This window comes from Sprattus sprattus, assembly GCF_963457725.1.
Source record: "Sprattus sprattus genome assembly, chromosome: 4".
NCBI lineage: Eukaryota > Metazoa > Chordata > Actinopteri > Clupeiformes > Clupeidae > Sprattus > Sprattus sprattus.
This window is the reverse complement of record NC_137923.1, coordinates 38,722,986-38,747,230: the sequence shown is the minus strand read 5'-3', so window position 1 is coordinate 38,747,230 and position 24,245 is coordinate 38,722,986. Positions and strand designations below refer to the sequence as shown.

The 24,245-nt window shown below is 42.9% G+C and overlaps 1 protein-coding gene across 6 annotated transcripts in view; it reads left to right on the top strand.

Annotated features, from left to right (window-relative positions):
• The window catches only part of kmt2ba (lysine (K)-specific methyltransferase 2Ba), a 51,420-nt gene extending 39,776 nt beyond the window's left edge, over positions 1-11,644 (top strand). For 5 of the 6 annotated variants that reach the window (XM_080837454.1, XM_080837455.1, XM_080837453.1 and 2 more), the window contains exons 26-37: positions 14-92; positions 227-390; positions 548-721; positions 815-3,095; positions 3,263-3,382; positions 3,543-3,664; positions 3,778-3,909; positions 4,235-4,487; positions 5,428-5,535; positions 5,822-5,905; positions 9,108-9,237; positions 9,412-11,644. In XM_080837454.1, coding sequence (XP_080693580.1) covers positions 14-92; positions 227-390; positions 548-721; positions 815-3,095; positions 3,263-3,382; positions 3,543-3,664; positions 3,778-3,909; positions 4,235-4,487; positions 5,428-5,535; positions 5,822-5,905; positions 9,108-9,237; positions 9,412-9,687 — 3,923 coding nt within the window. In that variant the 3' untranslated portion in view covers positions 9,688-11,644. The remainder of the gene's footprint in view (positions 1-13; positions 93-226; positions 391-547; positions 722-814; positions 3,096-3,262; positions 3,383-3,542; positions 3,665-3,777; positions 3,910-4,234; positions 4,488-5,427; positions 5,536-5,821; positions 5,906-9,107; positions 9,238-9,411) is intronic. The other variant, XM_080837456.1, reaches the window with a different exon arrangement.
• Positions 11,645-24,245: the final 12,601 nt, after the last annotated feature.

The window sequence follows — 24,245 nt, the reverse complement described above, 5'->3', positions numbered from 1 at the left end:
TATTCTATTTCAGGCTCGATGCAAATCCATCGTTTGGGTGTGTTGACAGAGCTGTCTGCAAACTCAGGAAAGCTGTTCCCTGTGGGCTACCAGTGAGTAGAACCCCTAGTCTCTTTGAAATGGGATTTCACCCATTGATTTCTCTACTCTGCGGCCGACCCTATGTTGCTCGCTGTGCTGAGTGGTGGTTGGGTGAATGATAATGGTGCTCTGTCTGTGTGTACAGGTGCTCCCGCTGGTACTGGAGCACAGTGAACCCTCACCGTCGCTGTAAGTACACCTGTCAGGTGCGGGAGATGCAGCCAAGCCAGCCAGAGCAGTCGGCGGCGGGCAAGGTCCACTGCCAGGGCAGCAACCAAACCACGGCCCACAGCCCAGCACCACTCCGGGGTAACCCCTGCTAATTATACAACTTTAGACATTGGTTGTGTGTTTGCATGTGTGTGCATGGAAATATTCTGCATACCAGTTAATTTTGAATTTTTTTTTTCTTCACTGGTTAATTTTGAGGAAGTTATAATCTACGTATTTTTGTATTTTGTCTAAGCGGTGTTTGTCTCTGTAGCCATGGTAACTGAAGAAGACACAACACCGCAGCCCGTGGAGATTCCCACTGGCACTCAGTCACCAAAAGCCAAACATGATGCTGGATCCAAAACTTCAGCTTCTACCCACTCTAGAAGACCGGTAGGGGGATTATCCAGACCCCTGCCTTCCCCAGGTGAGCTCCTCTGTTGATGGAAATATCCCAAAAAGATGTGTGATGTGATATTGTGGTGCAAACACTTATCAGTTGCTGCTTGTTGTGCTCCAGGCAATGCAGGCTCCAAGTCCCATCACATCCTGACCATCAGCGATCTGGATGAAACTCGACGACCCCGCCGCCCTAGTGCCACCCTGCGGGGACGTAACTCCTCTCCCCTTAGGCCTGAAGCCGGCTCGCTTCTCCCAAGGTCCCTCCCCTTCAGCTCTCCAAACCGGTCTTTGTCCTCCTCCCCCACGTCCCTCGCCCCCTCAGGACTCTCTCCTCTTCCTGCCACTGTGGGCAGCCTCTCTTTGACCCTCCACCTCTCGCCAAAAGTTCCACAGCTATTCCACATCGCCCAACCAGAATCAGCCGAGGTGCCGCAAGACTTCCTGGCCTCGTCGGAGCCGGAGGACGCGGCTGTGATGGCGACCAATGGCGTGAGTCCTGTGCCGTACACAGATGAGGAGACCGTTCTCTTAGTCGCAGATGAGCTGTCTGCCGACCCAGATGCTGATGAGGACACCGTTATACTGGTCACAGACCAGGGAGCACCCTACGGACACTTTGATGTGGACACGGATGACGTAGTAGCCTCGATGCTGAACACCAAGCTAGAGTTCGACGAGGCCCTGCTGCACGAGAACATGGTGCTGCAGTACAGAGCACACACAGGGGGGGATGTAGAGATGAGAGAAGGTGAAGGAGGAGGAGATGAGGTGACCCAAACTCACGAGGAGTTGGTAGATGCATGTAGGTCAACAGGCTCCAAAGAGCCTTCCCCTCCCAATTTGGTGGCGGAGAGGTTGCGGATCGATTCCTCGGACGATGAGGACATGGACCACTATTTGAATTTCTCGAGGACTGTGGTTTTGCACGAGGCGTCCAAGGACCCGGCACAGGCAGGCCTGTCCTGCCTTCCTACCTCAGGTAATATCTCGCAGCTGGACGGAGCAGACAATGAGTCGGAGAGCGACGCAGGGGAAGCGACAGGGGAAGATGACTCTCAGGGACTGGGGAAGACCAGCCAGAATCAGGTATCAGAGCCATCTGCAGGAACTAGTACCAGTGAAGAACACGTTAGTACGGTAACAACATCAGCAAGTCATTCCAAGATTTCTGCTGTGGCATCAGTATTATCGTCAGGTTCTGTAGCTTTTGCAGATCCTCAAAACTCTGTCATGCTGGACCCCAACACTGGTGAGTTTGTATCTGCAGATAGTGGCTTGAAAGCAATGCCCATCTCAAGGCCACAGTCAGTTGTCAGCCAGTTGTCAGTAAAAACCCGACCTTTATTCAATCCAAGGGTGCGAATAATTGAAACCTCATCTCCACCAACCTACCTAGCTGTGAACACCCCACGCCCTTCTCCTCGACTTCAACCTAAGCAGAATATAGTTAAGCTCGCATTTCCCGCAAGTAGGTCTCGTCCGCTCATCCCATCTACCTCATCACCAGCATTCCGTGCTGTACCCCTAAAAGATCCTATAACCGCTGCCCCAATTGTAATCAATGGTTTTGGGTCACCTACACAAGAGAACGAAATCCCTAGGGGAAAACCTATTGCCATTCGCCTGACTAACCCAAAGCAGCCCTTAGACCAGCAGGGACGCGTTACGACTGGCACATCTCAGGCCCCTCAGATTCTTCTGGTCAATCGTTTCGGTCAGATCCTCGTGAAAGACCCCCAAAGCAACACCTTCCAGAGCCCTAGTGCAACATCACCCTCATTAAACAACATTAGTCAGATCGCCAAGATCATCCACAGTAAGAATGTCCTGCCACGACCAGTCCCAAAGATTCTGGTGACCCCTGTTTCTTCACCGTGCACCGTGGCCCCTCAAACCTCAAACGTCACCACACACATCATCTCTTACACCACCAGTAGTGGCTCAGCACCCCCCACTAACATCTGGATCCGAAAATTACCCATGCCCAACGCATCACAGCAAATCACTCAAAGCCAAAGCGGGACACCCTCCAGTGTCAGAATTAATGAGGTCACCATTCCACTCCGAGGTCAGAGTCAGGGAGAGATGGCTCAAGCTATAATAGACAAAGCCATGGCCAGCCACCGTGAAGGGATCTCCTCTCCTAAGCTGAGCCCGTCCCAGTTCTCCGTGCATCCTTTCCTGAACAAACTGGAGTCTCCCCAAATGATAGCGACACCGCCGTCTGCACAGAGGAGAACCAAGCCTGCTATCCTGACCAAATCGGCTTCCCAAGTGCGGATAAAGAACGTGTCATCTGTGTCTGAACGCATCGGAGTGAAAAAATGTCGGACTGATTTTCTGCCACAGGCACCCCCTACTGCCAAGGCGGATCTGATTAGCAGCGCAGCAGCCTCTAGGTTAGAAATCTTTCCGTTCATGACTTGATTTTCATAATAATCTACCTTTTGTATTTACTGATGTAGAAAGTAAAGTATTGTTTAGAATAGTTTCATTATGTTTTTTGTATGTATAGTGTACGATGTACAATTTTGTTTCATTTGACCATGAAATACTTATCACACAGATGTAGCGGCGTTCGTATAAAAAATCCATCAGCAAAGGATATCTTGGAGCTTGATCAGCCGAAACCTGAGCGTCCTGAACGGCCAAAACCTGACATCCCCAAACAAGAAGATAGCAAAGTGTAAGAAATTTCAAGATATCTCAACTCTATTATTGTTTGATTGTTGTGTCACTGAATCTAAACTTAAGACTTAGTTCTATATGCATGATAAATATATTACCAGCTTTACCATGGTATTTGCCAGTACTCTAACAGTACTCTAACCTATACCTGTCACCAGGGAGACGACTAAACATGTCCGACCAGCTGTCCCCCAAGGAGCTAACGGTGGTCTCCCAGGGAAAACCCACGTGTGGGTGAGCGCTCGAGAGGGTGATCTATCTGACTGGGGTCCCTACTCAGGTGCGTTACAGACCATAACCTTGTAGAACGTTCTAGAAGCATGGAAAACAAATGGGTGTGTTTCCTGGTTCAGCTCTCGTCTCACGTCCTCCTTTTTCTGGCTATCCTGTCAGGGATGAGTTCTGATGAGGATTCTCCGTCTCCTAAACGTTCTCCCAGCGAGTCACCGAGAAAAGACGAGCCTCGTCTGAGCTTCATCATCACCAGCGATGACGGCTTCAGGGTGGAGGCGGACAGTATCGAGGGTGGGTCTCTGCAAATGCACACACACACACCACACACACCACACCACACCACACCACACCACACCACACCACACCACACCACACCACACCACACCACACCACACCACACCACACCACACCACACCACACCACACCACACCTGCCACTGCATTCTCACCAGTGCTTCAACTGTTGGGTCATTATTCAATCTGCTCCATAACTTATTATTTTAAATCTGTTTCTATGTGTCTCTTATGTCTTGTTCTCCCTCTGTCTCTCTCCCGCCCCCCCCCACTCTCTCTCTCTCTCTCTCTCTCTCTCTCTCTCTCCATGGTTACCCCTGCAGTGGCATGGCGAGCTGTGTTAGAGGGCGTCCAGGAGGCGAGGATCGGCTGCGGGATGCGTCAGCTACCCGTGAGCGTGCTCAGCGGCGGCCAGCTACTGGGTGTGGTGCACAACGCCGTGCTCTACCTCCTGGAACAGCTGCAGGGCGCCGCCAAGTGCCAAAGCCACCGCTTCCGTTTCCACCAGCAAGAGAAGCCTGAGGAGGAGCTACCCATCAACCCCAGCGGCTGTGCTCGGGCCGAGGTCTACCAGCGGTGAGCCCTAGCTCCGTGACCCGAGTACTTTAGGCAGCAGGGCACAGGGCAGCAAACAACAAAGCAAAGAGTAGAACAAGACAGGAAGATACAGCTGACGATGTTCTTGGAGAACTACAAAAAGAAAAAAAATTGTGTCTTGAAGTTTTTAGGGTTCTTGTCATAGAACCGTCTGTGCTTGTCGCTTGAGTACATTCTACAGAATGCTTACTAAAGGATTTTCATCTGCTCTGCAGTGTTTATCTGCAGTGATGTTTTATATTCTGCCGACAGCCTGTCTCTTCAGCTCCCCATCAAATGGGAATTAAACATGGCAGAATAGACAATTGCAGATATCTGAGTCTTGTTACATAGTCGATTCTTCAATGAATAGTAAAAACTGTTTAAGTAAATAAAAAAACAGAGGGGCCGGTTAACACTTGGGAGTCCAAGTCCTGATAGACTCTTTTAGGTAGTCTGACATGCCTTGATATTTTTGATATTTACTACAAGCATTGATGCAAGGCATGCGAGGCATAACAGTGAGGTAATAAGACTTAGTTCCTATCGCACGGCATGCTACCGAAGGTCAATGATAGTTACAATGGTGGTACTTTGAAAGCCAAATATTTTCTGACGTGGTACTCACGGTGAAACGTTTGAGAACCACTGTTCTAGAAGACCTCAGCAATAATAACATGAGAGTAAAAGGAATATAGTAAAATATTTTTTGTGTGTAAATCATACAATAACATACCCTTACAAAAACACATGGTTTCCTTCTATCTCACACCTGAAGCATATCATATGCATGGCTCTTTTACAATACAACAAAGCAATATGTGGCCTGATGAAAAGAAACTAAGGCCAAAGTATATGCAGAGGAAGGGGCATTGAATGTTTCATACCTCTTAGAACTCACACCTAATATTTGTCAAATGCATGGCTGTGTCTTCTACAGGAAGTCCACCTTTGACATGTTTGACTTCCTGGCGTCTCAGCACCGAACGCTACCAGAGAACACCGTCTACGATGAAGAGGAGGACGACCTCCCACTCAAATCCACCAGGTTGGTGTTTAGCATGTCCAACAACTCATTCTGAGAAAATGTTCTTCATAACTCTCTCCAGCCCCACTTCTCTGCTGTTAGTCTCTTGTTGATCGTATCTTTGTCCCGACTTTGTAATATTGTAGGTATAGTTATAATTTGATCAAACGGTGCTATACTTAGTGAGATTTTTATATATAAAATGGTTTAAGTAAATCCTCTTTGTCACCCATGTCCCATTCTGAAGAACTACATTCATTTAATTTCAGTTTCCCAAGTTTCACTGAACCGCTTCATTTTCCCACAGGCGAGCCACCAACAGTGAGCTTCCTGTGGCCATGAGATTTAGGCACCTGAAGAGGACTTCTAAGGAAGCTGTTGGGGTCTACAGGTAATCAAAGAAGTCTTCTTAATATATATAAATCTTTATTTCAGACGCCAAGTTCCATATAAAATAACAGACATACAGCAATAGGCAGTATGCCTATGTATGACAAATGAATTGCTATAGGGAATTTGTCAGGTCACCGTGAGTTCCACCCCAATATCAAAAGACCTGCTTCAATATAACTAATGCCCAGGGTGGACTCTGGACAGGACTTGCAGCTGTCCTTGTGATCCAAAGCAAGGGACCACTAGTCATGTGACGGACAGATAAACACCTGTGTCTTTCCCACTAGCCATATAGGACTTTGCCAGCTATACTGCCAAAAGACACCTGTTGGTGTGTTGGCAAGCTTTTATCAGTGTCAACTTGGCTGTTGGTGGTGTTTGCAAGATTTTTGCATGCTAGTTTTGGAACAGAACTCCTTATTGCTGCTTATTGTTCATCTGGAGAACGTTACTGGATCTTATTTAGGGTTCGTCCACACTAGCCCGGGTAAATACAAATACGCGTATTCGCAATGAAAACTATCTCCGTCCATACTAGCGTTTTCATACCGTTTTCAAAAATGTTTGCGGTCCACACTAGTACGGGTGTACACGGGTACATGACAATCGTTGTCATGGTTGCGCCACTTGCCGCTCTCGTCCTCCGAATATAGTGTAGGACTATTTACTGATCACGGGTAGGAGCATTACCTACATAGTTACAACTCGAGCTATACTACCAAGTGCTTCACTCTACATTGTGCTTAGTGTTAACATAGATGAATGACCACCAAACGCAATGGGTATGCCCTCAATTGTATAAAATGGGAATGTGGATGTACAGCATTGTGGATGTTGGGCAATTGACAGCCAATGATATGGGTCAATATTGACATGTGACCCATCAAAATATAACCGTGTGTGTTTCCGTTGGATTAAGTTCGTTGGATGAAGTTCCAGCAACTGTGTCTTCAAGCAGTTTATTCCTCCGTTTACTTTTTCATTCTGTAGGTTATACCAGTAACTGGGTATGCACGAGTCTCCGTGCAATTCAAATCTGACAGAATTGCCCGAAATGTTTGATCTACCCAGACTGAGATAGCTAGGCAATACAAAAAGTCAAGTCCACTTGGGCTTGAGCTAAAATAGGAAAGGATGGTTGGCAGGAGCAACAGAAAAACCCAGACAGATCAAGCAGCAGCCGTTGGTCTCAGCTACTTAACTTGTGGCAAATGATTTTGAAAGGACTGGCCGAATGGTTTAAGCCATTTACCATTCACGTTACTCAGAGTGATGAGACTATGTATTTGGCAGCATTTAAAACAAAGCTCCGGAGCTACGATAAAATGTGTTCAACAGCCACCGATGTCAACTTGATGAGTGCATAAATCTTGTGCTTCAAGAGTGAACTGTCCACTACGACCTAAGGACATGGAGGAATCGTGCCATATCTTTCAGGTGCTTGTTGATCTTCGAATTCACCGGGCCATTTCACGACTCCTACATCAATGAAGCTGTATTTATAGTCACAAACAGCTTGGATGTTTAGCAAGTATTTGTTCTTTATGTTGATGAAATCTGAAAGATTTGAACACGGTTGTTTTATGTCTATGTGTGTGCCATCGACAGCGCCTACACTGATGTAGGCTATAGGCTACCATAGTTTTGGTAGAAATTACTGGTAAGGTCTGCTACTGCAGGCGAGTGAGTGGCAGGGTGCTGTACCAAGATGATTGGTGATAGCTGTACATACCTACCTGACAATTTTTGATACCGTTCGACGGGCCAAGCTAAATAAGTTAGCGGTTTTGCACAGCCTGCCTTCGTCGCTGAGGTAGTACAACGTACCGGCCACCTTTTTAAACACCTGCACTGGCTCTCTCATTCCAGTTGCCTGGCCTTCAATATGAGGGCCTAAGATTGCACTCAATCTGTAAAGGTTCCCTCTTGACAACCTGAAACTCTCCACTCCTCGGGCAATATTATTCCCTTTTGTAAAACATTTATCTTTTATTTTTCTTGCTATTTATTTTATCTTGCTAATATGTTTTATGCATCAACCACACCAAGTTCATTCCCTAAAATAATTATGACTCTGATTATGTTCAAAAGTGTTGTCAAATAAAGAAACTGGTTATCATTTACTCTGTCTTATGTGACCTGTCTGTTCTTTCGCGGCCTCTTCTCCTGGCTTACGAAGTTCGCGCTTACCTAAGTACATTGTTATTTATTTAAGAAGCATTATTATTTAGGTTAGTTTTGTGCCTAATTTGACACGTGCCTAAATTATCATTCATTATTTAAGGAATTATAGAGGCTTCTTTCTTATAGATACATTGGACTTTTTCTTTGATAAGGATAAAGGTATCGCAAATTTGTTTATGCCACTGTGAGTGTGAACTTGTCTGTACGCTACGGATCTTGTTAAAGACGGATGCATATGCATAAGCTTGAGTAATTGTCTAGTTTAATGGACCCGTTCATTGAATATACTGTTAGAAAAGAAAGAAAAAAAAGAGTAATTTCAACGTTTAATTGCCACTACATATATGGGTATCCATTATAACATTCACTAACTATACTAAGGAAATTGTAGAGACAGCAGCATAATCATTTCACCTCCAATGTTTATTTTAAAGTTCTAGCCTCTCAAGCGCAAGCTACCCCTAGTGCCATAGCAACCGAACGTCATCGTATCTGAAAAGCTCCGTGGACCCCGTCCCCACTACTACTCGAACGCGGCGTTTTCAGATGTCTCCGGCCAGGGGAGCGTATTCGAAAATCTCCGTTTTCAGTGTCCGAATACGCCGTATTAGTGTGGACGGTAAAGCCAAACGCAGACATATTAATGCGTTTCTACATTTACCCGGGCTAGTGTGGACACACTCTTAGTGATGTGGTTTGGATCCATTCAAAGGATCTCATGAGTTCTAGCCTGGTCATGATTGAAGAGAATATAGCTAAATATGGAAGTCATCACTTGACACTGGTTATTACTTAAAAAATGAGTTGGAAATGCAATGTTGACTTAAGAACTGTATTTCTAGATGGAATCTAAATCATCCTATACCACAAGTTCATGTAGTGGGGATATTTTGAAACATAAACATGAAGAGTAAAAACTAGTATCTTGTAAAATCTTTTATATATCTCAGTATGCTGACTGTTTTAAGGTCCCTAACTGATCTCTCGCTGTTTCTTCTCTGCTCCTCTTTCCTCAGGTCTCCCATCCACGGACGTGGACTTTTCTGCAAAAGGAACATTGAGGCTGGTGAGATGGTGATCGAGTACGCCGGGAATGTCATCCGCTCCGTTTTGACCGATAAGCGGGAAAAACACTACGACAGGAAGGTTAGTGCATGAAAGACTGAGCGGTGAAACCTGTCCATTTGTTCGTTAGATCAGTTACTCTGAGCGAAAGAGAGAGAAAAGAATCTGTGGAGAAGGATATATACGAAGTCTGTCTCTTCCTGCTCTCTAATTTGTGTCAAGTCTTGAATTGTCCTCCCTTTCTGCTCCTCACAGGGCATAGGTTGTTACATGTTCCGGATCGACGACTTCGAGGTTGTGGACGCCACAATGCACGGCAACGCAGCGCGCTTCATCAACCACTCGTGCGAGCCCAACTGCTACTCTCGCGTCATCAGCGTGGATGGCCAGAAGCACATCGTCATCTTCGCGCAGAGGAAGATCCACCGCAGCGAGGAGCTCACCTACGACTATAAGTTCCCCATCGAGGATGCCAACAGCAAGCTCCACTGCAACTGTCTTGCCAGGCGCTGCCGCCGCTACCTCAACTGAGGAGGCACTAGCAAAGAGGGAAGAGGAAGAAACTGTGATGGCAGAAGGATTGGGGAACCGGAATCGAGTAGCGTGCTGGTGGAAGGCAAGCTCCTTCGTAAGGTTGTAGACTGGTAAATATCCATGTGCTGGATTACCTCACAGTCTAAAAAAACGGTGTTTGGAGGAGGTACGCAGAAGCTCACAGAATAAGCAGTGTGAGGGCTACACTGAAAGCTGGGATGAGATGGGATGGGGAGGTGGGACTAGGTGCGGGGTTGTCCATTGTTTCTTGTTACAGAGCACTTTGCGGTGAGCTGATTCAAAGTGAGCCTACAAGCCTGGGAGACTTACACAGCAGTTAGCATGGGGCTAATCAGCCTGAGGTTGTGGCACTGGAGGATTTGTTATACCGATGGCCCCATGTCAAAATGCCTATACAAGTGAAATGCCCTTCCCCCTCCCACCATACTTTTTTCTCTCTCTTAACTTTCTCCACAATGTATTTCCCTTATCTTGTCTTTCCCACTTTCAGGGAGTCAACTCAAGACTCCTCCATCTTCCCTAGGACTCGTTACCTCTTTTTCTAACTAGCTGGCTATGTCTGTTTGACTTTTCTGAGTCGAAGAAAAATAGTATGTCCTTTGCTGGAGCGCTACCTTCTGGACATGGCTGATAAAAGTGATGGCAAAACCCTCCTCTGTCCTTCATTGGGTTCCTGCTTTATTGAACCCACAGACTTGTGCAGTCTTCTTTGGACAAACCAAACCATGTTCAACATCTCATACATAGACACAATGGAAATGCAGCTTTACAACACAGGACTTCAGCACTATTTGACATTTTGTTGAGCAGCTATATGTTTTTTGGGGGGATTTTTTTCTACTGTAGTACACCCTTGACTTCAGGGGGAGTTGAAAATGCAAGAAAGATGTTTTTCTTTCTACTGAAGACACTTTGCTGTTCACGGTGTAAGATAAAATCAAAATGTATTGATATAGCATGAGAAAAATGTCAAGTGTTTCTTCCTGTCTGTCTATGGATGCCACCCTTTCTCACACTGACATTCAGAGTTATGGCCTGCTGTATTCTTGGTCTTTTCCCAAGTGAACCTCACTCGCCATTTTTCTCATGCTATTTCGATACATTTTGATTTTTATCTTACAGCGGTGACTTTATTTGATGTAGGTGTTACTCCAAGACTATCCACATCTTTACCTGTGAAGTAGACGCAGTTCATGAACAAATACTGCTTTAATCCTGCATAGAGATGAACCGCTTTTCCTCCAGATGGTATTTTTTTTGTTTTTCTTTTCTTTATGACTGCTGTGTTTCAGACAAGCTAACATAGGCCCCCAGAATGGAGCTGGCTGTTACGACTCAAGCTCCCCAAAATAGCTTCATTATTGTTTTTGTTTTTATATGCGTGTCTTAGTGTTTGTTCGTAAACAAAATACAGTAGGGAACCTTAAAGTGTTACAATACAGCAACCTCAGAACAGCCATTTTTTTCCTTCCTATATTTTCAATACCAACAGCAAGGCCCTTCTCCATCTGTGGCCAATCTTGTCAAGATGTTACTGAACCAACACAACCAGCAGAACCAGCAGACGCAAATCACCTGCCCCCAAACTGAAGGTCCTTGACCCTATACATTAGGGACCAAGACATCGGCTAGCTCCATTTCCTGCTCTGAATGGAGAGGCCTGTGGCGGTGAAGAGGTTGTTGCATGCTTTAATGGGGTGACCCCTTTTGATAGTCCAGAACTCACTGAGTCAGGTCTGAAATGTACAGCTGCACACACTGAAGTTTAATTTTGAGGGATATTGAGCTTGACTTACCTGCTGTTCTAGCACAAATTTGATTTTTTTTTTTTGTACATAGTTGTCTACAAAAATTTCCTAACTTGTTCAAATTTTGTACGCACTTTTTTAATTTATGATGCTATGATCTAAAATAAAGATGTTAATGATGTTTGACGAAAACTGTGTCAGTGTTGTGAAATCAAATCAGAGGTTAAGGGAAACTGGAGCGAATGATTCAGCACATCAATCTGAGATCTGGGATGACTCAGTGCTTCTCAACATGAGATTGATAATAATGGAGCAGGTAAAGGATTGAGAGCTTCTTAGTCATTTCTATCCATCCCTGAACTGGAGTATGGATGAGACTCATGCCAAGCCTGGCCTGAATAAACACCGCTGTGTGCTTCCACCTGGTTTGCTACCAAACAGCAAAGGTGCAAAAAAAAGTACACCGGTCTAATTCCATGGGTGGTGGACAGTATGGAGTGGGGGTGTATAAGCCTTATTTATAACACGGGTAGATAGAATTATAACACGGGTAGATGGAATCCACCATTCTGAGAATTAGTTCCGGGGTGTCCTATATTCTATCTTTATTACACGGCTCTTCTTAATGCTGTAGAATGCTCCATTCACTTGAATGGGGCTTCCCAACGTTCTGCGGTCAACTATTTTCCGATAACTGACCGTTGCTATGCAGTACACCGCTGCGCGTCGGGCCTAACAACTCCCTCGAACAAGTACATTATTGACGATACCGTACTGCCTCTCGAACCTTATTGCTTAAATAAACACACGTGTTACATATAACTTTGTTGTGCTCTATCATCTCATTACTTTGCCTCTCAAGGTTGGATGTAAACATTGAAAATGCTATCTTTCACTGTGTTTCACTTCTGACGTCTGCGTAAACTTTTGTACAAAACAGTAATGCGCAAAGTGATGTGGAATGAGAAGGAAGTCAACAGACTGGGTTTATAAAAGCCATGTCAGAGTGTTGCTGTCAGCAATCGCAAGCTTGCTAAATTTTCTGCCATATAGGGATGACCTATTATATATGATGTAGCCTATGTCCTAATCTTTATAACCGTATTAAATGTTCAGAGAGCCCTTTGGGGTGTATGACCTCCCTTTATTCTGGTGTTACACTTCATATGTCACTAGAGATAATGTGAATGACTTAAACTTTCAACATCATCCTGCAAATGACTGATAATGACCACCTTCTGTTACCCCCAGTGGTTAAATTGGCTTTTGTGAGGAGGGGAAGCCCTTGTGTCACTTGATGGTCAATGATCATCTTTCAAAAGCCTCTTCATTTATATCGCTATCACATAAATTATTAATTAATGCATTATTACACCGGCAGGGTTTGTTGTTGATCTAAGGAGGCGGAGCTGAGCTCCTGAGCGCTCTGGCCCAATACCTCTGTACAGCCAGTATAAATTAGTACATATGGCTTCACCCATCTGATCTATTCCGGTTTAAAATGAGTTGCTATGCAGCATGACACCATTATCTTTTTGGTAAGTGGTAGTATGTGTGTGGGTGCATGCATGGTAGGAAATAAGTTGTGTTGTAATAACTTGTGCTGGTCTGTGAAGCAAACTGTTTATGTGTGTTCTCTGTGTGGGTATTGATTTGATCGCTGACCTCTAAACCAGCAGGAACTTTACCCTCCAAGGCTGATACCTCCTTATTGACTGACTGCATTTCATAAAGCTGAACTCCAGCTCCTGAACCTCTGACTTTCCACAAGGTCCTCAGGCAGCTTTTACAGACTACAGTAAGGTTCTCACTTGTGTTAAAACTAGTTTTGCTAATTATCAATGATTTTTTTTATTATTATTCATTTTGTATTAAAGATGATCTTGCTTGGAAAGGTTTATTTTTAATGATATTATTGCTTGGGTAGGTTTTGTTTTGATCGATGAAGGTTTGTCTTCCAGTCATCTGCATCCTGTCATCATGAAGAAGCTGCTACATATTACAGTCTTCCTGGCAGTTCTTGCTGTCGGTAAGCACTCATAGTAACCCTGCCAACGATGTTGCTCAATGAAACAAACCGTCTTTAGATTCTCAGCTAGTCTGTGGCACCATAGTCATGAGTGATATATGAGTGCACGCAACGTCTTTGTTTATAGAACTATTTAGCAGATTCTGAAAAGACTATTCTTGGAACTTTACATCCAGCTAATGAATCCGATGCCACATAGATTGTATTGGTTTTTGTAGACATTTTTACTCCTTGTGCCTACTCTCTTCTAAAGGTGTGAAGAGTTTCCGTGTCTCAAGGCAGGCAGAGTCTGAATCCCCCATGGTGTCCCTGTGGTCTGTGTATGACCAGGCCATGGAACATACCGGCAAGGCAGTTGGAGAAGAGAGCCTTGCTGCAGTTTTAAAGTATGTCTTGGCCAAAGTGTTCCTCCACTCTCTTCTGTAGTACTTTAAAAAATAAAGACAAATACTGACTGTTGTAGCCCAAGCAAACAGTTGAAGTTTCTTGTAAACCAGTAAACCATATAATTTTACATGGTTCAGATTCAGTTAAAATAAGTGAGGCTAGTGCCCCAAGAATAAATGTGTGAATGAAATGTGTTTTCTTGTCTTTTTTTCTTGTCTAGAATGGCCACTGACACGGCAGGCAGTATGATAACTACAGCAAGTGGGCTCCTAGAAACCTTCTTCAATGGCCCTAAAGGTACCTCAGGACATATAATAAGTCTGCTCTGTGTTTGAGTAGAGTAGGTCAGTGTTTGCCTGGACGTGGCCAGAAGATGAATGCAGCCAAGTCTTTCTGCATAGTATATAGGATGTCTTGTCTTGTTGTCTAATTTCTGCTTTACTGCAGTTTCTTTTAACAATTAGTAATTATTTCTTGCATGTACTTCCAGCATTTCTCTGGTCCCAGTGATGTCATCTTTGCTGCGCCAAAAAGGATTCCAGTGCATACCTCACAAATGATTCTAATGGAATCCATTCACTTTGAATAAGACTGTCGATGGGATTTTCTTTTTTCAAGATCAGTTTGTTTGAAGTATTAAATATGGTCTCAATATGGTGAATAACACAATGAAGTCATCCACTTTTATTCAGGCACGACCTTCACAAACCACAAACCACTTTTAAAAGGAGTTCTCACTGAAGTTTGATCAATGAGAGTGTATGTTGTACTTCCAGACAAATGAATGGCTGTTAAATAACAAGTAAACATGAAAAACATCTCTGGGGAATTTATCTGTAGTGTAATGCACTTCAAAATTAGACATTAACGGAGTCTCTGATCTGCACAAGTTAAACCTGAAGGAAACCTCCGACCCCGACTGCTGGTGTCATGGTGGACAGAAAGGACTTCAGTCAAATCCAAAAGATAATATATGAAAGACATGCAAAGATTCAGAGGGTTTAGGCCTCATCAATTAATTTCTCAGTCCATTTATTAGTTCTCAGAAAAACCTTCTACCACTCTATGTGGTCATTCGAAGTCAAACAATTGATCATGTCTGAATGGGAGTGGCCATTCTCCTCCCCCAGTAACAACATGGTTTAGTCACCTGGGCAAAGTTCCTGCACCAGAAGAGATGTCCTTCAGATCACAGAATCAGTCTGAAGGGAATCTTTGCACAGAACAAAGGTGGGAAGATCATGTGTTGTGTACTCATGCTTGTTTTCCCTGTACTTAATTTAAAAACCCATCAACGCCACCATGACTCCGTATGCGATTCATTTGGGAATGATTCATTGTGTAGCATTTCCATGTGTGGAGTCACACAAGAAACCATCAGTAAACCGTTCAACTGTGTTTTAAAAATGCAGAAATTCGGCTCTTTACAGGGATGTCGGGGCCAAGCCCATTAGCAGAGTCACCATGGTTTTGTTATCAAAATGTATGAAGTTTGTAAAGATTTTTAGACACTCTTATGCATTTACATTAAGCTAACAATGAAATTATGCAGTCGTGTCAAATTTTTGGATAGGGGCCACCTACAAGACAAATGACAATATGATCGTGGGGACTATTAGAGTCCCCATTACATTTTTAAAGGATACAACATCACTTCCTGTTTAGTTCCAGTGCCAAATGACGGTCAGATGTAGGTCAAATTCATTTCATATGTAAAGAATACATATGGGGATGTATGATTTTAGCTGATTACAGATTTCTTTTGTGGAAAAAAAGAAAGTGACTGTTTTAGGACATGCTCCGGACAGTGTCTCAAGTCCATCTTCCAATTTTGATGTTAAGCAGACTTCTTGTTATGATGGCTGTAGATTTCAGTTGGCTGCCACTGGCAAACACATCTACAGTATCTCATTATCAACATGATTCTTAGTCTTGAGATCATTTTTGCTATTCCTACTGAAGACTTGACAAAATGTATGAGTTGGTTATGGTGGATATAGACATCATTGGATACTTTGAACTTGACTTGACCTAAGAAATGTAATGGTACCAGTTCCAACATTACATGTGTGACAGATCTTTAAATATGATTGTATGACCTATTGTTACAGCAAGGACGGTTACAGGTGGTCAAACTTGAAACTTGAAAAGATTTAAAGGACTGCACCCAACATAACATTTTACCATATAGTAGGGGATGCCATAGACTCTCGTGGCAGTAGAAGATGCATAATTATTAGAGATGGTAGAAACACTATGCCTTTCCACGTTTGGTACTTGGCCCCCATTACACTATTTTCATTGGGGGGTGGAGAGTTGTTCTCCTTTAAGCAAGCAGCCTCTGTGTTTCCATGTGCTCTGTTGATATTGATTTGACTGCTGACCTGTAGACCAGCAGCTGCCCTGCCTATGACATGACTGCACTTTACTCTCTAGGCCTGTTTCTGTCTTACTGGCTGTACTGAATAAAACAGGCCTCCTCCACACTGTGCTGTTGCAGATCCTGCAAACTCAACTCAGATACTCACCCAAGCTCCAAGGTACTTGAAAAAGCTATTAATTTATGGCACAAGCAACATGCCTTTGTTAATGCACGCGCACACACACACACACACACACACACACACACACACACACACACACACACACACACACACACACACACACAGTACTATGTAAAGGTCGTAGGCATTTGTTTAATAGTTTTTTTCTGCGTTAGTGTGTCTATTTATTTACATTTTAAGTTCAAACATGAACATTTTGAAAGCCTCCTTACTTTACAGCATCTTTTCCAATGTGCCTCTTTTCACTGTAGTGTATTTGCATGTATGTGTGTGTGTGTGTCTCTCTCTCTCCCCCCCCCCCCTCTCTCTCTCTCTCTATATATATATATATACATACATACTGTATATATATATATACAGCCGCGGAAAAAATTAAGAGACCACTTCAAAATTATCAGTTTCTCTGGTTTTACTATTTATTGGTATGTGTTAAAGTAAAATGTACATTTTAGTTTTATTCTATAACCTACTGGCAACATTCCTACCAAATTTCAAATAAAAATATTGTCATTTAGATCATTTATTTGCAGAAAAATGACAATTGGTCAAAATAGCAAAAAAGATGCAGTGTCTTCAGATCTCGAATAATGCAAAGAAAACAAGCTCATATTCATTTTTAAACTACACAATACTAATGCTTTAACTTAGGAAGAGTTCAGAAATCAATATTTGGTGGAATAACCTTGATTTAAAATCACAACTTTCATGTGTCTTGGCATGCTCTCCACCAGTCTTTCACATTGCCGTTGGGTGACTTTATGCTACTCCTGGCGCAAGAATTCAAGCAGCTCGGCTTCTTTTCATGGCTTGTGACCATCCATCTTCCTCTTGATCACATTTCAGAGTTTTTTTTATGGGATTCAGGTCTCGAAATTGGGCTGGCCATGACAGGGTCCTGATCTGGTGATACTCCATCCACACCTTTACTGGCCTGGCTGTGTGGCATGGAGCATTGCCCTGCTGGAAAAAACACTTCTCAGAGTTGGGGAACATTGTCAGAGCAAAAGGAAGCAAGTTTTTCTTCCGGGACAACGTTGTACTTTGCCTGGCTGAGGCTTGTAAAAGACCATAAGGATTGATCCAAAGCGGACTGGAGGGTCTCCTAGTTCGTCTTCTCTGATGAGTCCAATTTTCAGCTTTGCCCAACACATGGTCGTCTGATGGTTAGACGGAGACCTGGAGAGGCCTACAAGCCACAGAGTCTTGCACCTACTGTGAAATTGGACTCATCAGAGAAGACGAACTAGGAGACCCTCCAGTCGGCTTTGGTTCAATCCTTATGGTCTTTTACAAACCTCAGCCAGGCAAAGTACAACGTTGTCCAGGAAGAAAAACTTGCTTCCTTTTGGTGTGCAAAAATGCTGTAAACTAAGAATGCTTTCAAAAATGGAAGTGTTAACAGTTTATTTTCATCAATTCTTCATAAATTAACAAAATGCAGTGAAGGAACAGAAGAAAATTCTAAATTAAATCAAAATTTGGTGTGACCACCCTTTGCCTTCAAAATAGCATCAATTTTCCAGATACACTTGCGCACAGTTTTTGAAGGAACTCGGCTGGTAAATTGTTCCAAACATCTTGGAGAACTAACCACAGATCTTCTGTGGATGTAGGCTTCCTAAAATTCTTCTGTCTCTTCATGTAAACCCAGACAGACTCGATGATGTAGAGATCAGGGCTCTGTGGGGGTCACACCATCACTTGCAGGACTTTCTGTTCTTCTTTAAGCTGAAGATAGTTGTAGCTGTATGTTTGGGGTTATGTTCCTGCTGCAGAATACATTTGGTGCCAATGATACGCCTCCCTGATGGTATTGCATGTTGGATTAGTATCTGCCTGTATTTCTCAGCATTGAAGACTCCATTCATCCTGACCAAATTTCCAACTCCACTTGCAGAAATGCAGCCCCAAACTGGAAAGGAACCTCTACCATGCTTCATTGTTGCCTGCAGACTCTCATTATTGTACCTCTCTCCAGCCCTTCGGCGAACAAACTGTCTTCTTCTACAGCCAAATATTTCTAATTTTGACTCATCAGTCCAGAGCACCTTCTGCCATGTTTCTGCACCCCAGTTTCTATGTTTTCGTGCTTAGTTCAGTCACTTGGCCTTGTTTCCTTGTCGGGGTAGAGCTTTTTGGCTGCAACTCTTCCATGAAGACCACTTCTGGCCAGACTTCCCCGGACAGTAAATGTCTGTACCTGGGTACCACTGGTTTCTGCCAGTTCTGAGCTGATGCCACTGCTTGAAATCTTCCGATTTCGAAGGTAAATAAGCTTGATGGGTTTTTCATCAGCTGCATTAAGTTTCCTTGGCTGACCACTGCGTCTACGATCCTCAACGTCTTCTTCAAAAGAGCTTGAACTACACATTTTGAAACCCCTGTCTGCTTTGAAATCTTTGTCTGGGAGAGACCCTGCTGATGCAGTATATCTATGTTGTGTCTTGTTGCTGTGCTCAGTCTTACCATGTAAATGGATAAAAAATAAACATTTATTGTTTACATTTTTCAAAGCATTCTTAGTTCATAGCATTTTTTCACACCTGCCTAAAACTTTTGCACAGTACTGTATACATATATATATATACACATACTATATGTGCATGACATGTATGGTATATGTATGTTAAAATCTTGCCTGTTGCAGGATTCTCACCATGGCCAAGCTACTATTCATCTCAGCCTTCCTGGCAGTACTTGTCATCAGTAAGTTCTGCTCTCATGACTCCCATGTTAAGTGTTATTCTTCTTCTGGAAACACAACCTGGTGTGTATTTTCAAAACTATGTGTGTGTGAGAGGGACAGAGAGAGAGAGAGGGAAAGCATGTAACGTGTGTTTGTTTTACTGTTTCTCAATAAACTGCAAAACACCACACATGCAGTGATCAAGGTGCTCTGTGCTATCTGATCAAGGTGTGGTGGGTTTTCGTGTCCCAAGGCATGCTGAGTGGGTTCCCCACGTTCATTCAACATTTGACCAGACCATGGACCTGGCTGGCCAGATAATTGGAAAAGAGAACCTTCAAGCTGCTTTTGAGTAGGTTTATCACTAAGCATTTCTTCATTGTCCTCCGTGTTTCTGTAAGAGCATAGTTTAATGTCCTCTGTTTCTGTAAGAGCTTTTAATGTCCTCTGTTTCTGTAAGAGCATAGTTTAATGTCCTCTGTTTCTGTAAGAGCTTTTAATGTCCTCTGTGTTTCTGTAAGAGCATAGTTTAATGTTGGAGCTGAAAGTAACATTTCCATTGGTAATAAAATGAGGGAATCATAATGTGATTTTTAATTTGTAATATAACTCAGGCCAATGATGTAAGTTCAAGTAGAGATGTTCTTTTGACCTATTTGTCTTATTTTGTCTCCCAGTTCAACAACCGAAACAACTTTAAGTCTGGTCTACGCAACAGCTGATCTTGCAAAGAACATGTTCAAAGCTCTCTTTACAAACTTTAAGTGATATTGTATAATTTTAAGTTATGCAGGTCATTATTGTGTTATTTTTTAAACGCCATGGAAAACCCACATGCAAAGAGAAATGAATGGATGGATGGATGAATGAATGAATAAATGGATGTTGCATTTGATGATATATGCATGCATATGTGTGTTACATTCAAATAAAAAATATTTTTTCCTAAATGTCATTTTAGAACGGCATACTGTCTGTGACCTCACCATCTGTTTGGAAAGAACACATTGCTCATCAGTCTTGTACGAAGTCCAACCATTGTGTGGAGGCTAAACTGACCAAGAACAAAAGGATTTTTTCCCCCTCTTTACTTGTGTACTAAAAATGATCTGATGGACTGCATGGTGGCCATTTTAGTTTGACTCTTGAAATGTACCATCCCACATTCAATCCCACAAGACACTTGAAATGCAAGTATGAAGAATTGCAGTGCCAAAGCTAATTAAGACCATGTACAGAAGATGATGTAGTACTGAGGTTAAGAAGCAAACCTTTAAATACTGTGAAATATCAATAATAATAAATATACTAACAATTAACCATATATTATGACTTTATTTTGCCCCTGCAAAATAAAAAAAATGTGTATTTAGTATTATGAATATTCTGTGAATATGCTTTATCACTTATATATGGCATTGTGTTTGGTCAAATATAATAGAAAATGTATTATCAATAGAAAGTTATTTGTGATATCTTCAGGTTACTGTGGATGTACCTCTCAAATTGAAAACCAATTCATGCATTTATCTGATTCGTTGGTTTTTGATCGAGTGGTGAACAGTCATGGAACACAGTTATAACTGGCAGCAAAGAAGACATTCCATCAAAATAGGCCTTTTACAGTTGGCTGGGATTTGAGTGCACTTTACATTGTTTGGTCTGATCTAGTGCCATACACCTAGTTTACGGTTCACAGGGGAACAAGTTCAACAGTTTGGATTGGATGCCGTCATCAGGTGAATGACTTCACTGTAGCTTTCAATATTTGCAGTGTTGACCAACACCACACATAGACACACGTTCATGTACACACAGACTAAGGGGAAAAATCTGACATACAGACAGGATCTGTGGAAGACTGCAGGTAAGTAACAATGAATGACATTTAAATGGAGTCTTTTTTATGCTTTATTACACTGATAACAATTGTGTTGAAGCTAGCATGGGTCATTTTACTATTTTCCCTGTATGTGTGTGTGTTCCCTGTGTGTGCTTGAGGTTGTCATCTCTGTAGCCATGAAGAACGTTTTGGCTGTTGTTATCATCGCAGCTTTCGCACTGTGTAAGAACTGTGTGTATGAGTCTGATGGGAAAAAGTCTGCATGTTGATGGCAAAGCCACTGTTCATACTGGTTTCTGGTTATCTTTGCATGCCACTGTTTGTGAGTGTACTCAATACAGAAATAGTGCATGTATAGGAGAGAATTTATCGGTGTTTGTTACTATATTACTGAGTTTGTGTAATTAAGGGACTGCAGTTCAAAATGAGCTTGCCCCTACTCCAAATCTTGTAAACACTTTTCTAATCCCACTCAAATCAGTGGAGAGTGATTCATTAAGTGAATAAATAAGTATGTGAATGAATGAGTGCCTGAATGACTTGAGTGAGTGACAGGTGAATGAGTGCCCTCATTGTTGTTTGCTTACAGGCGTGGATAATCTCCCCATCTCATCTGACTCCTCAGAGGAGGCAGTGGACCCTCTTGGAGCCGCCATTAGCAGGCCTTTCTACGACCTCTGGGACCGCACTTTAGACAAGACGGCAGAATCTCTGAGTAAAAAACTGCAGCAATCTCTGGGGTAAGTAACACATACTTTAAAATACCTCTGATCAGTGAATGACCTGACCTGACCTGTGCTGCCCACTGATCTTGGTCTGCCATTGCTAATGCTAATCTGCAACTAAGGGGCTAGTTTTGCGCAGTATTAGAATTATTTGGGACCCATATTTAGCATGATAGTCTATAGCATATGAAAATGTGCATTACTTACAGTAATAAACATCATTCTTGATTGATAAAAGTACTGATAGGCACGCCTCCTCCATGTTGTGCAAGTGTGGGACAGCCTCCATTTTTGTGGTTTAAAAGAATATTCTGTTCCCTGCAGAATCATGTTCAACAACCTGAGCTCCGCTTTTCTATCTGCTATATTGGAACCAGTTCCCACTTCACCACCTCTCCTGTGAGGAGGCAAAACTGCTGAGCTTGTTTGTTTTCCACATGGACTTAATAAAACCTGATTCTGAATGCAACTTTTGTTTCCTTTTTTACAAAACATTTTTGGGCCATTTGGTACCATGTTAGTATCTACTTCTAAAATAAACCTCCCAGGTTATTCCGCTGCAATTCCCCCCTAATCGCCAGTGTGTGTGTGTTTTTTTTTTTATGTATTACGATTTGAAAGATTGGTTTCCTTTGCTGGACTTTCCACATAACATTTAGAGGCTCTCATATCTATGATGCAATATAGTGCTGCTGATAGTGTCACGAAGCGATGGCCAATAATTGGGACATTGGCGGCCTCTGGTGGCCAAAGGCCAATATATGGCTGACTTATTATTATGCATATGTGCTGGTATTTTGTTTTCTTTGTGTGCCCTCACCTGTTTCCCATTGTGTGCTTTTGTTGTAATTTGTGTTCACTCATCTGTTTTCCATTGTGTGCCCTCACCTGTCTCGCATTTTGTGATTGCCATTTCTCTCAATTAACCAGGGTATAAATACCTGGCTAATCTCTGTGGCCCTTTTCAGATCATTAGTCTTTTCACAAGACACACAGCCCTTTCAAGCACTCAGGTGGCTCTAGCTCTAGCTAGTTTCTGGTTGGTGTCTCGCTGCAGTTCTCACACCGCTTTTGTGTCTCGTTGCGGTCCTTAGCCGCTTTTGGCTTTTTGAAGCCTGCCTCGGGTAGCTATGGTCAGGCCTGCCTGAAAGCTACATTTTGTATCTGATTTAGTTTATGCCTTTTGCCCTGTTCCTGATCTTCTGTGCGTTTGGATTTTCCACTGTTCTTCTGTGCGATGGATACCGCTGTTTGGAAATATCCCTGTTTGGAAATAAAGAAAACAATTGTGAACAACATCATGCAATTGGGTCCTCACTATCACACTGGGCTAGAGCACTGGTTAGCCAATCCAGCGTCTCGGATTCAATCCCTGACACAATCCTGACAGATAGTTTCAATATTTTTTCAATCATATAGAGACATCAGCTTTCTATCCTATTGTAATTGATTTAAAATGACTTACAGTTCTGCTATGGAAGGTGTCCAGTAACTGATCACGCCATGCTTGGCGTGGTTCTTCCTCCACACTCTAAGCCAACTCAGCTGATCCTTAGAGCGCAACACACGCCACACCCGAGGGAGTTTCATAACTCTGCTCTGCCCTCCAAATCACCAGGGAAACAGAATGAGTGTATTGTGTAAGGGTTTTAGAACGGATTGATTTCTGTGTCCCCTATTCTGACCTCTGATGTCACCACGACTTGTGTCTTTAGCCATGAAGAATATTCTCAGTATTCCAGTGAGAGAACTTTGAGCCAGTAAAAAAATGTTAAGCATGCACACACTAAACGGTCGGCTAAAGGACCGTGGGGAACAATATGCTGATTTGCATCTTTAATTTAAACCAAGGATATGTCTCTCTTGCCATCCTGTCTTACACCAGACCGTCATCATTGAAACCTTTCTGACCTTACCGGTAGTAACTCTCCTTATTCTGGTTGTTTTGGCCCTTTGATCAGAATTCTGTAAAAAGGCCTTTTCAAGAATAGCTCGAATGGAAAACACTCAAATAGATTTAATTTAAAAAAGATTGTTTACAGTCTTTCACTTTGCAAAAAGATATAACACTTGTACTTCACCAGTTCACCAATTTCCACTGACTTGCATGTCTGCTATCTCGACTTGATAAAACGTCTTTGACAAACATGATGTCAGGGCGCCATATTATTTGCCTACCCTATGGAACATCTGTTGCAGCACCATATAGTATCCATATAAAACTGGCTCACACCAAGACACCACAGCACCTGTCCAACAGAGCAAAAGGATTTACTTCTACAAACCCCAACCCTAACTCTTACCATATAACCTCTATAGCATAGATCACATAACCTTATTGCATTTAACTAAAAGCTTGAATAACATATTGCCATGCGCAGTGGATAAGTTAACATGAGCTTTCCTTCTGGGATGAGGTAAAGGTTCCAGAGACACCTGCAGCTTTCCCACAGCATTGATAAAACCTGAGGTGGTTTTGGGCAGGCAGGAGGTATAAAAAGGAAGGAAGATGCCCATGTCTCACAGCGAATAGCTTGCAGACCGGCGTGGAC